Source organism: Athene cunicularia (genome assembly GCF_003259725.1).
Source record: "Athene cunicularia isolate RWA chromosome 2 unlocalized genomic scaffold, athCun1 chr2_part1, whole genome shotgun sequence".
Taxonomy (NCBI): Eukaryota; Metazoa; Chordata; class Aves; order Strigiformes; family Strigidae; genus Athene; species Athene cunicularia.
In genome coordinates this window covers 46,026,734-46,041,868 of record NW_020799095.1, presented here as the reverse complement: position 1 = coordinate 46,041,868, position 15,135 = coordinate 46,026,734, and the positions used below count along the sequence as shown (strand labels likewise).

At 39.9% G+C, this 15,135-nt stretch overlaps 1 protein-coding gene across 1 annotated transcript in view; it reads right to left on the bottom strand.

Annotated features, from left to right (window-relative positions):
- Nucleotides 1–15,102, bottom strand: part of PRKAG2 (protein kinase AMP-activated non-catalytic subunit gamma 2) — a 221,201-nt gene extending 206,099 nt beyond the window's left edge. Inside the window, exon 1 of the mRNA XM_026843521.1 lies at nucleotides 14,884–15,102. Coding sequence (XP_026699322.1) covers nucleotides 14,884–14,982 — 99 coding nt within the window. The 5' untranslated portion in view covers nucleotides 14,983–15,102. The remainder of the gene's footprint in view (nucleotides 1–14,883) is intronic.
- Between the last annotated feature and the right edge of the window lie 33 nt (nucleotides 15,103–15,135).

Below are 15,135 nucleotides of genomic sequence, written 5' to 3'. Positions count from 1 at the left end.
AGATCGTGGTAAATTCTGACATGATGCTCAGAAAATAAAACAACTAACTAAATCACCATGATGATTCCAGCAAAATAATCTAGTCAAGTGTACGTACTACACATAAAAATCCTCACACATTACGCAAACGTACATAAAACAGTTTGGATTTACAAATCTTCAGCCTGTGCACAAGGTATACTTTATTTAAATGACTGTTATAAATCCATATAAAGTATGTATGGGACTTAGAGTTGTAACTGTCTCTTGATCTTACATAGTTACCAGGTCTCTATTTAAATAAAATACAGTCTGTCAGAACTCTGTTTGGCCTTTTTGTATTTTGTCTCTACAAGGGTGATGTGAAAGAGAAGGGCTGAATATATTTATTCTGATCTGGGCACCTTGCCAATACTCACAGAGATATTTTAAGTTTTCTGGCTCACAGTGAGTTCAACCTCTTACCTGCCTTCGCATTTAGAGCACTGGAAGAAACCACAGCTACAGAATTAAAGTTGTAACACAATCAGAATAGCAGAGAGGGTGAATCATATCATTAGCCATATATTACCACTCTACCCTGGTTTCACTCTCCCATCTCCACTGCAGATCTCATATCAGGCATTTTGCACAGTCCTGTTGAATGTGGTAAGGTTTGCAGTAAGCAGCACTGTAAAAGCTGTCTGCAAGGAGAGAATGGTCTCAACAGAACATTCAGAAGAAACTCAGATGCTTGTCAAATTGAATTATTGCAAAATTGAAAACAAATACTGGTATTTTAGTATCTGTTGATGAGGCATTTACCAGTACACCATACTTTGCTCATTTATACTTTATACACAGCTTTAGGTGGTTCCTTCTCCTGTACCTCTAACCTTCAGAGAGCCATAACAAAATTGTAATGTTCCCATCTTGTACAGAAATAGTGCCTCCAGCTCCATCCCCACTGATGATAGAAGTTTCAGTGATGACAGGAAAAATATTCCAACTAAGGCAAGCAACACCAGACTCACACCCATCATATCTAGTGGTGAGCCGTTCATACAGCTGCAAATCTTCCAGCAGGTTCAGCTGCTCCCTGCTCTGCACTGAACAGGTCACTTAAGCCAAAAAAAGTAGTCTTTAAATCCCCTAAAATGATAATTGTGGGTATCCTCCATGAAACAGCAGGAGCCTTATGGCTCCCATTAGCATTAAGTATCCCGGTCTTGGGCAGCCAATCATCGAAATTTCTGAAAAAAATTATATTTATCCCTAAAGTTTGCCCGTCTCAGGGATGTAAATAAAACTAAAAATCCTTTCCATAAAAACCCAACATGGAACTCTTGAGACCGACTTGTGTGGTCTTTGCATTTTGTGATTGTGGTGGGTTTTAGGAACTCTATCTAGAGACAGCAGAGGTTACAGTGGCTTTTGGAAATCATAGAATTACAAAAATAGGAACAGATAGTAAAGAGAAATCTGATGTGAAAACTGGAAGACTGAGAAACTAAGATCTTTTGGCAATATGCTCAAAATCAGACTTAGTCAGCAAAGATGTTTAGGAGATTGCTATGAAATGAACTTCCCAGCCCAGTGCCAGAAAGTCAGATTTCCACACTACAATGATAAATATCTTCAGTGGTAATTGCTGGAAGGCTGATCCTGCATGTCAAAATAGAACTGCCACAATGGACTGTTGTGAGGAATTTTATATGATGAACTTGATCTGAGCTCTGAGCCACAATCAGTCTTCAGGGCTGTCCTTGTGATAACTTTCACAGAACTAAATTTGCATGATTTTAACTAAAAAAGGGATAAATATCACTCCTTGGATAAACCATCCTATCCTTCTGCATTCTCACTTTTCTGCAGCAATATCAGCAATCATATTTCTATTGGTAAATAGTTTTCCATCTTCCTTAACTCTATTAGAATTTTCTATTTAAAACACATTGGCATAATCAGACTGCTTTTCAAGATCAATCAGCCCTGGTAGGAACAAGTATCTGTCTTGGAGATAAAGCAATTGCATTGGCATAATCAAGTTACTAATGAGAGTTCCATTATACAATCAACAAGTTGGTGTTTCTGCTGTTCCCTTTCCTCTTGCTTCCATAATAGTTCTCGGTTCAGTTCAACATTTGTGATTCATTTAGTAAATGGATAAAGTAAGCATTTGGATTTTTATCAATTGTATTGCATCATGCTGACTACTAAGTGCAGCTGTTGCATTTCACTGCAGAAATATCTACTTTTCAGAGTAAGTATGATGATCTTTCAGGTGTAGATGAACATACAAGTGCCCTGTGTATCCCTTGTGTTTTATGTTTCCTTGATGTAAAGAACCTTTTCATTTCCAGGGGATGATGAATCCCTGCATAGGATGGTAGTTTCCCTGTGTAGCTAAAGTTCCACTATGCAATAAAGTATAAATCCTCACATTTTACTTTATGAATCTCACTAACTTTACTAATTTCATTTTCAATTGCTCATAATTTCATATAGCTCACAACCTATAGAAGAAATATTCCATTTCCAGGCTCATCCTACCAAAGTCATCTCTTCATCACTGTCTTTACCTGATTTTTTCCAAGTTTAAGCAAAATACAATGTAGGTATTTCAGCACACAGTTCTTGAGAATAATTCTGGTCTTCATTATGAATTTAAAAACTCAATATGTAAATTTATTCTGTTTTATTTATTCTATATAATTGATCTGCAAAGCACTTCAGCCTGCTTTGGGTTAGAGGACACAGTATGGAATAGAGTCACTTAGATATTTAACTCCTCTTCAGTGGATATATTTTGAAATGCCACTAGTATGTTACATTAATAATTAATTCATTTAAATTTTCCATGCCCAATATTTAGGTAATACCAAATAACTAGAATCAAAAACTAACAGATAATTTCAAGCTAGCTCAGCAGTAAATTGCCACTATCTGTTACAATTCATGGTTGCTAAAGTCCACATCCCCAAATAGCCAAGAAAGCCTCTAGAGGTAAATGAATAAAAAAAGAAACCTTCTAAAATTATCTGTCAGGGGCAGACTAAAGCAAAGGAATCCTGTTGTGGGAGTTCTCCTGTGCAACATGTACATTCCCAATGAGCAAGCCCAGGCATATTTGTTTTTACACAGTCGTTTCCACACCAAGACACATTGCCATTCCCCCCTCCCTCCTTCTGCTTTTGTATTCCATCGTCCACATCAACAATTAGTGGAAGTGCCTGGCTGTGCCTGTTCACATGGTTCCCAGACTTTTCTCTCCCCCAGTGAGCTCTGAAGACCATGCATTATTTGACATGACATGACTTGGAGGCCTTCTACAGCAACGGCATATGCAGGGAAGCAGAGACAAGAAAGTAAGTTAGTCCTGGTTACAGCTATCTGGGACAGTAGGAGTCAAATTAGTATGTGTTAACCTCTTAGCTCAATACCCCAGGTGACTGGATTTTAAATTACTGAGTCTTATAAACAAAAAAAAAAAAACCCAAACCCCACTAGAAATAAAAACAGCCTAAAGGTCAAGATAGAAAGTCAGCTCGTTGTTCTACTTGGTTTGTAACATTAAAACACAGGATATGAAATCGAAAATAACCTTAGTACTGCTAGAAACTAAATCCAGATGTTTTAACATCAGGCAGAAGCATATTCATAATGTGAGTTTTTTTGTAAAATAATTAAATATCTACTGCATTTCCATCACAGTTTATTTCTCTGCAACATAAGCAATTTGTCATCTTGTACATACACACTGAATATATTCAGTTTATAGTAAACAGCTGCACACAGGGCAGCTTCCCTCCACACACACAGGCTCTGCACTTGTGTCCTTACATGTTTGTTAAATTAACCTAGTCAAGTGCACAGAACATTCAAGACCATAAAACATAATCAAAGGTACCTGTTGCTCTCCGGAAATGAACTCTTAGAAATACCTTCTCTGAAAACGGATGTTTCCTTAGAGTGTATACAATATTTCCTCTTATTTTATTGCTAAAGTCCAGAGAAATTAGACTTTACCATTCCTCCAAGAGAAGGTGATCCCTGGACATACGTCCCCAGATGTTCAGCCTGTGTGTTCCAACTCTTATCCATTAAACTACATATACTGATCACTGCCATTGACATCACCAGCCTTTGCTTTCATGCGCGTGCCTCTTCCTCAGTTACTTCAACCTAAATAAAGTCAAGGCTAAAAGCTTGTTTTACAACTGATATGTATAGAGAAATTTCAAAGACTAAGTTGGTTACCCTACCAGCTTCTCACAACCTGGGCAGCTCCCCAGGCAGCAGCAGCCCACAAGCAGTATTGACACCAACTTGCAGAACTCCAAATACCTTTAAACACAAATACCTCTGCTTCATAAACGTGCTGACAAAAAGTATATGCAGACTACGGCAGTGAAATATATTTTTCCTTTTAAAACATGAATATTTTAAAGTAAATTTGAAATAGCTATCCACAGTGAGTCTAAACACATTAAATGCCTACAGTTGTTTGCAAACCTTTAAAAGTTTACACAGGTAAAAAAATCTATCATAAAATCCTCTCAAATTTTAAATGATTTAAGTTTTTTCTCAAGTTACATTGAAAAGTTGAAGGGAACAGAAAAATAAGTTATTTCTGAAGTCTTTTTCACATGTAATACTTGGTCACTGTCAGTCAGACCTAAGGTCGTACATAGACTTTTCTGTGTGTCACAACAGATTGCGCTGCACTAAGTATCAGTATTGGTTTCAGTCTCTATCATCAAGAGAACAGCTGCTATTTATCTCTTTCCAAAATACTTCCTAGTATTACTTTCAATCTCTGTTCCATAAAAAACAAGCTTCTGAATTGGGTTTAGTTTTGTTTGGTTTTCTTTCCATTTTAGCTATCAGGTGCAAGAGAATGTTATTGGGAGTGGAAAAGTAGGAAAAGCAGCTTCTGTTTTGTAATACAGGTAGAAATAGCAGAGGGGCAAGAATGGTATCTTGAAAGCTTGAAAGATGTAAAGCTTGATTTTCAAATGTATTTAAGGACATCCTGGTACAAGTAGATTAGAACAATCTACTGCAAAGGGATCTAATGTGCCCAAATTCTTTTGAAAATCCCTTCTCTCTGAACTACTAGGATTCTTAGCATCTATTTTTTCCCCTCAAGGATTAATCTTGTGAATGGCATTTCAAGTAAACTTGAGTCATCTGTTGTTCTTGGATTTTTGGATCTCAGATCATAGACAGATGGACATCAAAACTGAATGAGTTACCAAGGCTTACCAAGCTACCACTTACTTGTTTTATCTGACAATGTACACTATGAAAATAAAACACGTTGGCTAACTAAGAAGGCATTATAAAGCAACATGTTTTATTCAGCATTGTGGTGAGATAGAAGGATGACCATAGTCTATTAATAAAGCCCACTGGTAAACAGCAGCTTGCTTTGCCTTGTTAACTACTGGTTGAGGTCCACCAGGCAAGCTGATGAATACTGGGTGAAAACCATTTTTGTCTTACTAAGTAATGGAGACTAGCCTACTGCTGTGCATTGTTAAGTAAGGCATGTTTTCTCTTTTACTGACTTCAGCCTTTTACAGCTGAAATCAGAAGAGTTCATTTAACAGCAACTTTTGCATGCCAACTGATGATGCCTCTACAGGTTTGCCACAGTGAAAGGAGCCAGAACTCTATGTACACAATACAGAAGAAAAAATTGTAATTGCAGTTTTTGAATTACTGGTATTACTTTATAAAGAAAAATGCTGGCATGTATCCTCCTGCATCTGCATAGCTTAGAGCACGTACAGTCATTCTCAAAAACAACAAAAAACCCCCCGGAAAATGTGTAATTAATTGTCACCCAACTAAGTCTATTAAATTAGTATTTACCTTTAACATCAACTAGCTAAATAAAGGGGCAAAGAGAACTGCTGAATAACATCTACCTCCCATTAATTTCAGGCTATAAATCTTATGCTTATGAATAATGTTGGCTCAATTTTTCATACAGCAGAAGCGCTCCATTTTCCCATAAAAATGTAGAGTTGATCTAGCATTAGTGGAAGAAGTATCAAAGAAGTGTTGAGACCATGCTGGTATTCTCTCTCCTGTACTGACTGGCAGCAGGATTGAGAAATGCCCAGCTCCAGCAACTGGAAGGACAAGTCAATGGAGTGCAGGAATGGAGACAGGATGACTGCAAACTCTTTGGAGGGTGCTGTAGGTTGAACATGGCTGGTAAAGTGCTGTTTTGGATGTCCCAAACCCCATCTGGATGAGTTTATAGATGACTACATGCTAAATGGCTGCAGATGCCTTGTTTCAAGAGCTCTACAACTGATGTGCCACCAGCTATTAAAAAAAAAAAAAAGTTTCACAACTTCCAACAGTCACATGAACCACATGGAGGGTGTGATAATTAGACACACTCACTGAAGTACCATTTTTAATGCTGGAAGTTAATAAAGTCTCCTCTAATTTATCTAATGTCCTCAGTCTTTGGTCTCTTGGTCAGACTGCCAAGAGAGTCCTAACTGTTACTTTAGGACAGATCATGACTGTCTGTAGACATTAGACTGGAATGCTTTCACTTCACACTTTCAAAAAGCAAAAGGAAAAGTACTTTCCATCACTGCTGACTTGGTACATGGATCCTTATGGGACAAATACCATAGAAAGAAGATTGAGCTTATGGTTAAGATAAGTGAACTAAGTCTCAAGACTTCATGAATCCAACTGTCACACTCCTGTATAACACGGGACAAGTTGTTTAAACTCCAACCATCTACTTGATTATCAGTACTGCAAGGACAATGTGATTTCTTCCCACCTGCCTCCAGTCTATAACATCTATCAAGGCTTTAAATTCTTCAGAGTTTGTCTTTTCTAACATACATACCCTTATGCATGCATAGACATCTAGCTCAACAGCATTCAGTCATGGATGGAAAGAACATTCCATAAGATGTTTCAGTGTTTCAATGTTGCACACTGATACTTTAAATGTTTATTCTTTGCAGACCTCAGGCTTCAGCCATTCATCAATGCAAAGGTTACAACAAGGACTCTCCTCTGCCCAACCTCTGGCAATACAGCAGATAGAGATTCAGACAGTTAGGTGATTATTTAGTGTTCTTCTCCCTGAACTGTCTTTCCTCATGCCTCTTGGTTTAGGTAACACTTCCAACACAGAAGCCATGATTAATACTCAGTAACAGCAAATCCACCTCTAATTAATTTATGCAAAAGGAATGACAACGCACGATGAAAACCACATTCCAGAAGATGCAATGCTCTGCTGAGAAGCTGGCAAACTCCCATATATACTGTGGTAGCACTGACTAAGCACCTTTTTTATCTCTTCCTTACTGTCCCTTTCTTCCACAAGCCCTGTTGGGACTATCGTGCCTCCAGTTTCAACTCCCACCCCTGAGCATAGTTTTCCCAGAAGTCTTTACACTACATGGCAAAATCCAATTTCATTCCCCAGATGGACACTATGCTTCTGGGACAAGACCCAACCAACTTTGTAGTTAAATTCAATGTGCTTGTGTAGTGGCTGAACAATATTTAGTCTCAAGGAGCTTTCACTTGCCTTAAATGCATTCCTTCAAAGCAATGAAGTTATGCAGTCTCCATCCTTGAAGATATTCAAAATCTGATAGGACACAGTCCAGAGCAACCTGCTCTAGCCAACTGCAGGGTCAGCTGGAGGACTGGACTAGGCAATCTCCAGAGGTCTCTTCCAACCTCAAATATTCCATGATTCTGTAAAAACCCTTGTTAGCAGTTAGACCTTTTAAAGGCCACATCACCAAAAGAAATACAGTCTTAGCAAACATATTAAATGCACAACTATTTAAAGGCATAGAGCAGTCCTAAATCTGTGCAAACTTGTCAGAGATTATGGCTAGGTAGCAAAAACAGAGTCATCCTGATACACTTCAGGATTCTGTGCATAATTCCAGGTGTCCTTCCCATTTTCCAAGTAAAGTCCATTCAAAATAAGTGGCATGCAGGTAACAATCCATTTCTTCTACTAGACAGGCTATATGCAATGCTAATGGCACCTGTTTAGTCCACCACATTCTTAGAACTGTACCTTTCCTATGGAGAGCCTGTCTTCATGGAAACGTTTCATGGTGCTTGGATTCAAATTTTACCCCTAATCTAGCTCACCAAGTATTGATTTCTCTAATTCCACAGAAAACGGGTTTCCAGACTTTTCTAAATGAATCAACAGGCACATAGTTTCCACAAAACAGATCCACACTTCAGTCATTCATAAAAGACCACTACTAAGTCTACAACTGAGCAGGAAAATCTGTGTTTTGGTGCTGTAAGCCAGCACTCTGACCACTCAGATAGTTTTTCTTTCTCCATCTTGCAGAAGCACAGCATTTTTTTATTTTCTATGTTCCAGCAGCATTACCAATATGAAAAGATGACTGAAAATTGCACAATGCCTGTTGTGAATAAATGATGATAAAGGCTTCGTAACATGGCAGGTAATGCTTATAATGCACACACTTCCTCCTAATGAAACTTCAGACCTATGAATGTGTTCTCCAGAAGCTTTAAAAAGGCATATAGCTCTATCACCCTCATTGCAAAAATAGAGTAAGTCTTCAGTTTATGACATAGGTTCTGGTTTTGGAGCAGAAGCTCAGAGGCACCCTTTGCAATAATGACCATAAGGTCTGAACAATCACGGTGTGTGATATAAATGACAACCATGAAACACATACTGCAATGCATTTGTTATGCATCCCACTAAGTCACGCTGATGTAATGTAATTTACTGTCATGCTAAATTATATGAAAATTTAAAGGACACTATAGACCATTCTATGAATCCTCAATGTCAAACACTGAAGTACCACGTTATGTTTTGGTTCTCTGCCATGTAAATAATTCTTTCATCCTTAACGATTTCATATGTAGTTATATGCAAGCAATTTGAGACAGTATTACAGAAGAAAACACTAAACTGAAACATTATATTCTAGTTTCTACAACTACATAAAGATTAAACATAAAAATCATTCTGCAGCAGAAAGTCATATACATCACTGTTTCAACTCACTGCTAGTACTAGAAATAGTTCAGTAGTAGTATAGCACTGTATCACCAAATCATCAATAATATTTTATATTTATTGATGGCCTCTTATATTCATGTATCCTTCCCAGGAGAAAAAACATCTCCATTCAAGATACATTCAAGCGCCTTTTTCTTTTTGTCTTTGAAGACATGCATAACTCTCCCTGATTGTTAGGCCATAGCACTTTCTCCAGTGTATCTACGGTGCAAACAATAGTAGAAAATTGAGACAGCAGTCCTGAGAAAGCAGGCTGTCAAAGCCGGATGATCAGTCTAGGGTAATGTAGCCCACAAAGGGGATATTTCTATGCCAGACAGGCGTATTCTGTGACATCTCCTGTCTGCTACTGATGTCTTCCTTGATGCTTCATTTTTCTTGTAACCAACTCTACTCTTTCATTATTCCCTATGCATGGGATGCTTTTGATATAAATTCAGCTCTTCATCAAAGGAATGGGAATCCTATGTGATACTTCACTTGACATGAATGTTCATAATTTGGTCTACCAGCAGCCATGCTGACACAGTTTTGGCTCCTTTCTATGCCCATTAGCCCTGCCAAGCCAGCACACAGGCACACCTGCCTACTTCCACGACTGTCCATATATCATCAACAAAATTACTGTTGAATCCTATCTTCAGTGTCAGATTCTGCTTTTGGTCACATCTGAGCAGCTCCCTTGAATGCAGTGTGGTGCCCAGGTGAAATCTGGCAGAAGCTGAACCTTGCAGGTCTGTGAACAGGTACTAGAACCTCCCAGGTGAAGATCACTACTTTCCACTTCACCCCTGATCCCTCTAGGAGCATGACATTTTCTTCTGTTTCAGTAATGCCCAATACAAGCACAGTGCGAGTAACCTTCCCTGAGGCCAAAAGTCTCACCATCCACATTTCCATGAGGTTCCTTCCACATTCATGACTTATTCTTCCAAGGAAATTCACATTCCTCTGAGCCCACAGTCCTCATAGGCTCACAGGTATAAATAAAGGAGTTTGGACAAGACCATTTAGGAGCAAAATTTCCTACCACAAAAAGTGATGTTTTAAAGATCAGCACTTTTCAATAACCTGATGATCAGTTTGTGTTATGCCTTTAAGCTTCCTTAATACCAATGACAGCTATTATGACTGCAGACATGAATCCTTTCTTTCTTCCTTCAGATAGATGCAAAGTGCAATCTCAACACCCCTGAGCAAATACCTCTTGCCCTTTCAGATCCTTAATATATCAGCTCTTTACAGAAGAACCCAGATTTAAACTCCAAGGCCACAGAAGCTCAGGAAAACTCAGAGTCTGCCCTATGAAAGCAAGGGGGAGAACAGTTACAGATTTAATTTTAGGGAAACATTTCTCTCTCCTCTTTCTCCCTCTCCCTCCACCTTCTTCTCCCAAGAAAACAAACATTTTGTCATTCCTAAATCACATTGAAAGCTGATCCCCTCAACTCCTTTGAAAGAACTGACCATCTTATTCCTCATCTCCAGCATCCTACAGTGATCTGTAGACCAAAGTGCTGTTCTTATTAGCCCACCCAGCAATTACTTGGAGACAAGAAGCACCTTGCAAAAACCATGACAGAACAAAATAATTTCACAGTGATTTATTAGGCATGCAGCCACTGATGACTTTGCAAGTGTGGAAAGCAAGATGGAGGGGCAGAGCCTGAGCCAGCACTGGCTGTCAGAACATCATTGTCGTCTTATCGGGTTAGAAATATTTAAGCCATCTGATGTTTCAGCCTGGCATCCTGACATAACAACATGCCTGGAAACAGCAATAAATTTGCACATTGAGGAGACTGTTCAAAATCATAGAGGTTGACAAAGAAATGGGAGAAAGTGTGCAGAGATGTTTGTTTGTATGACACTGAATAAAGGATCATGGTCTCTGAGAGCATCCTTCCAGTGCATCAGTTCTGCTCTCATGGCTGAAGTACCAGAGGCAACAGCCGCTTCACTGAACTGAAAGATGTTTTTATACTCTTTTGGAGATGTTATTTTTCTCCTTATTGTGAAAAAAAAATCTTTGTTCTTTTGAATAAAAAGTGATGCGTTTGGGAAAAATCCAAGGAAGTGCCAAGGTTCTGCAATTTCCACCTGCTGGGAGCAGCAGGTGCTTGGCATTTGCCATGGTGAAGCTCTTGAGACAGGTTCTGCCCTCAGTTGCACTAGTGTAAATACAACATAACTTTGCTGGCACTGACTGAATTATCCCAGATGAAATTCAAAGTAAGCAAGAGCAGAACCTCTCCTGTTTGTTTTTTTTTGCTGCAACACAGGATTACAATGGTAACATTAACATTAGAACAGATCGATTTTGCAAGATGACAAAAGAACATACTGATCTCACTGCTGGGAGCTCCTACTCAGCAGACAATTGTCTCCCATCTTACAACAGAGTTTTTAAAATGTTCAAAGCAATGTGCAAGTATTAACTTTTAATAGCTTAAAAAGGAATTTTATAACGCTAATGTCTCCATAATACAGATGTGATGCATCTAGAGAGCAAAGGTTTCTATCAAAATCTGTAGCAGCTTTCAAAGATATTTGGACCAGAAATTTCCATTTAGGCATCTCTAATTTCAAGACTCCAGAATGTGCTGCTGGGAAAGAGGTGTTGGGTGATATGACCTCTACTTTACAAAGGCTCCTGCAATTATATTATGGTCCATCTAAATTACTAGCATGTTTATCAGTTGTGTATTTGCAAAGAAAACAACAACCAAACAAAAAAAAAAAAGTTGTTCAATCAGTCCAGCAATTTATCAAATACTTCCCTCACATGCTAACAGAATACAGTGGCCCCCACTTTACTCTTGGCTACTGAATGACAAGTTGAGAGCAGCTAGGAAACCCAGCTGGCAGGAACTTAGTGGTCTACCACTATTCCCAGAAGTAAGGGTTGGACACCACCCACTTGTGCTGAAGGAGATTAAGCACAGAAAGAAGGTGAAAATAGAGTGTTTCCAGACTTTCTCTATCATGCCTTGTTCTTGCTTCAGAAATATGTACCTGAGAAATGCCTCAGAGTGTTGCAAGACACAAAACCAGCTTTCTTAAATGGATCCATTTTTTCTTCACTGTCACAAACCCAAAAAATAGAACTATGTGGGAGAGGGAAAAAAAGCATACAACTTTCTTTTCAGACATGCCTATTATTCCACAGTCTTCTAACCTAATTGTAGCATATTTTGCATTATTCACTTTTTTTTTTTTTTCCACAGTGTTTGTCATTACTTTTTCAGCCAGCATTTCTACATGACTAATAAATATGTTTTAGGATAGCCTGCATCAAAACAGTACCCTTCTGTCCCAATGCTTTCTCTTTCAGAATTGACTCCTCTCTCCTTCCTACTCAGACCTTGTTAGTACTTCTCTTGTTCCTAATTTGAAAATCTCAATGAGCAAGAATTACATGTCTCAGCAATAAACATGATCTCACAGCAACACAAAGAGGATGAACAAAATAAAAATTACTGTCTGGTGAAAGCTCCCTTGACAACTACAGCTACACTGACAGGCGCCACTGAAATAATAGGAATGATGCTTCAAAACAACAGCCAAGAAAACGTTATGAAAGAGAAAAAAAAACAGTCTAAATGGATCTTTTCAAATGCAGATTCCACTGTCAAATGAGGAGAATGAGAAAAATGTTCTTTCTTATAGCACAGCCATATTTAAACTCTGCCAGATAACAAAAAACCCACCAAAAATGTGAGTACAACCTGAAAGATCCTGGGCCCAATAGCCCATTCCAGGAATGCTAGAATGATGCAGAATGGAACAGAAGGATCATATACTGGGGATGGAGAGGAAGGATGGAAGATGTTACCTCAATATCAAATACTGAATTGCTTCCAACTGGGTGAACAATGAAACTCACATCAACTTAGTGAAGTATCAGGCATTTGCAGGCTTGTATCTGAATAGCTACCACTACCTAGATGACAAAATGCATAGCAAAGAAGCCAAGAAACTAATGAACATGAAAAATTATGGCCTGCTACTGATGATGTTCCATCCAAGACAGAACTAAGGCAACACTCAGGAAGAAAGGTTGCCTGTGGGCTTAGGAAGGCAATTAGGAAAAAGTATTAGCCTTCCTCTGTCAATAATGCTTAAGTGTGAACAAGTTACTTAAGCACTTTTTCCACCTTAGCTTCATAAAATGGGGAAAATTACTGTAAGTACTGGTGCGGTCAGAGTTATCTGGTGGCTGGAAGGTATTTCAGAAGTACCAGACAGATCCTGTAAAATCCTGCAGCAACCACAACACCTCCCAAGCCACCTATGGCTCTTCAGCAAGCAGAAAATGCAACTTCTTGGAGTAGAGGTGGAGATCCAGCTGCAGAGAAGTTCCTGGCTGGACTGAGTCAGAGATGGGGTGGCTATGGAAAGAGATGACAGACAGTGCAGCAGGCAGTGTAGAAAGGAATAAGGTGCACACAGTGAGTGGCATTTTGGTGTGGGACATTTTATTTTCTTGGCATTTTACATCTCTGTTGTGAAGTATTACTGGTAACATGGCAAAGGTTATTGCCTAAAAACTCCAGTCACAGATGCACAGGCAACACCCATGCTAGCAGAAACAGACCCTTTTCTCCTAGTACTGGATGCACTCAGAGCTCCAGAAGTTTGGCTTAGGCTCTTGGGCTTGCATTCCTCTCCAGAGAAAAATGAAATCTGCAGAAGGGCCATGTACTTCTCCATTTTATTCCACACATTCAAGACACCTAATAAATTTGCTTTGACTTCTTATTCTTCCCTCAAACAAAGGAAAAACTTAGAACCAGAAGTATCTTTTTGCTCCCTGGTGGCCTGGCAGAGACACATGTAGGACTGCTTCCCACTTTTATATAATGAGATTTAAAAAAAATAAGTAGAAAAATAGATCTCACAGAAAAAGATACAGGGACTCTGCCATTTCTCACCAGAAACACTGAAACGAAAAGCACATCGGGACTGAGAATAAAAACAGATAACAGGAATGTCCTAATAGCAAGAAAAACAGTAATCGAAGTTTTGAAAGGTGTATAAACTCTGAAGGCAGAGCCAGCCAGCCTTTTAGTACTCACTGGGAACAGAGAGAAACTTTTGGTCTGAGGTTGTTTTGTATCTATATATTACAGTTTCTTGCGTGTTTCTTTAGAGCGTGAATACACAAAACAAAACAGAGCCAGTGAACAGACTGCGTGGCTCACTGCCCTGCTCCACCACGGCAAAACAACTGACCCTGCTCTTTCGGCAATAAACACACTGCTTGTGTCCAAATCCGAGCGAGCTCGGGGTTCCCCGACCCTGGGAAATTCAGATGTGGATTAGTCTTGAGAGAGAGAGGGGAAGAGTTCGGATTAAACACTCTGATTCAGCCACAAGGCACGGACAGTTCCCAGAGCCAAACCTGGGGATGTTGAGACAGGCATCTGGGGGGGAACAGACCTTCTCCTTCACCGTCCTGAGACTGCGTGTGAACTGGATGAGCCATACGGAACGGAGCCCACAGCCCAGGGCAGGGGAGCAGCGGTGCAGCCAGAGCTACCCTCGCTCCTCCGTGCCACGGCCAAGACACTACACCCTGAGCATCCCGCCCCTCGGGGGGAGACAGAGCCCAGGGGACCCCCCCGTGCTCCAACCCACCACGCCCAGATCGGGGGGGGACGGACTTGCCTGTTGCACCGGCTGCACCCCCCAGCCCAGCAGCATCCCTCAAACCTCCGCGGCAGAGAACTCCCTTCCCTGCCTTTCACTGCGCTACAGGTCAGAGAAAAACATACCCCCGCGCCCTAGCCGCGCCAGCTGCCAGAGGGGACGAAGAGCCAGAAGCCACTTACGGGGATGTGCACTCGCAACATGAGTTTCTTCTGGCTGGAGCTTTTCCTGCTGCTGCTGCTGGAGGCATCTTTCTTCTTGTCCATGGCAGTGCTTCCCATCCCTTCACCCAGGCGTGGTGTTGGGAGATGGATCCGGAGTGGGAGGCTCCTCTTCCACCTCTCCCCACCGCCCCACCGGCTGCAGTTACTCCAGGCTCTTTCTTTTCTTTTTTTTTTTTTTTCTTTCCTTTTTTTTTTTTAAATGGCCTTAGG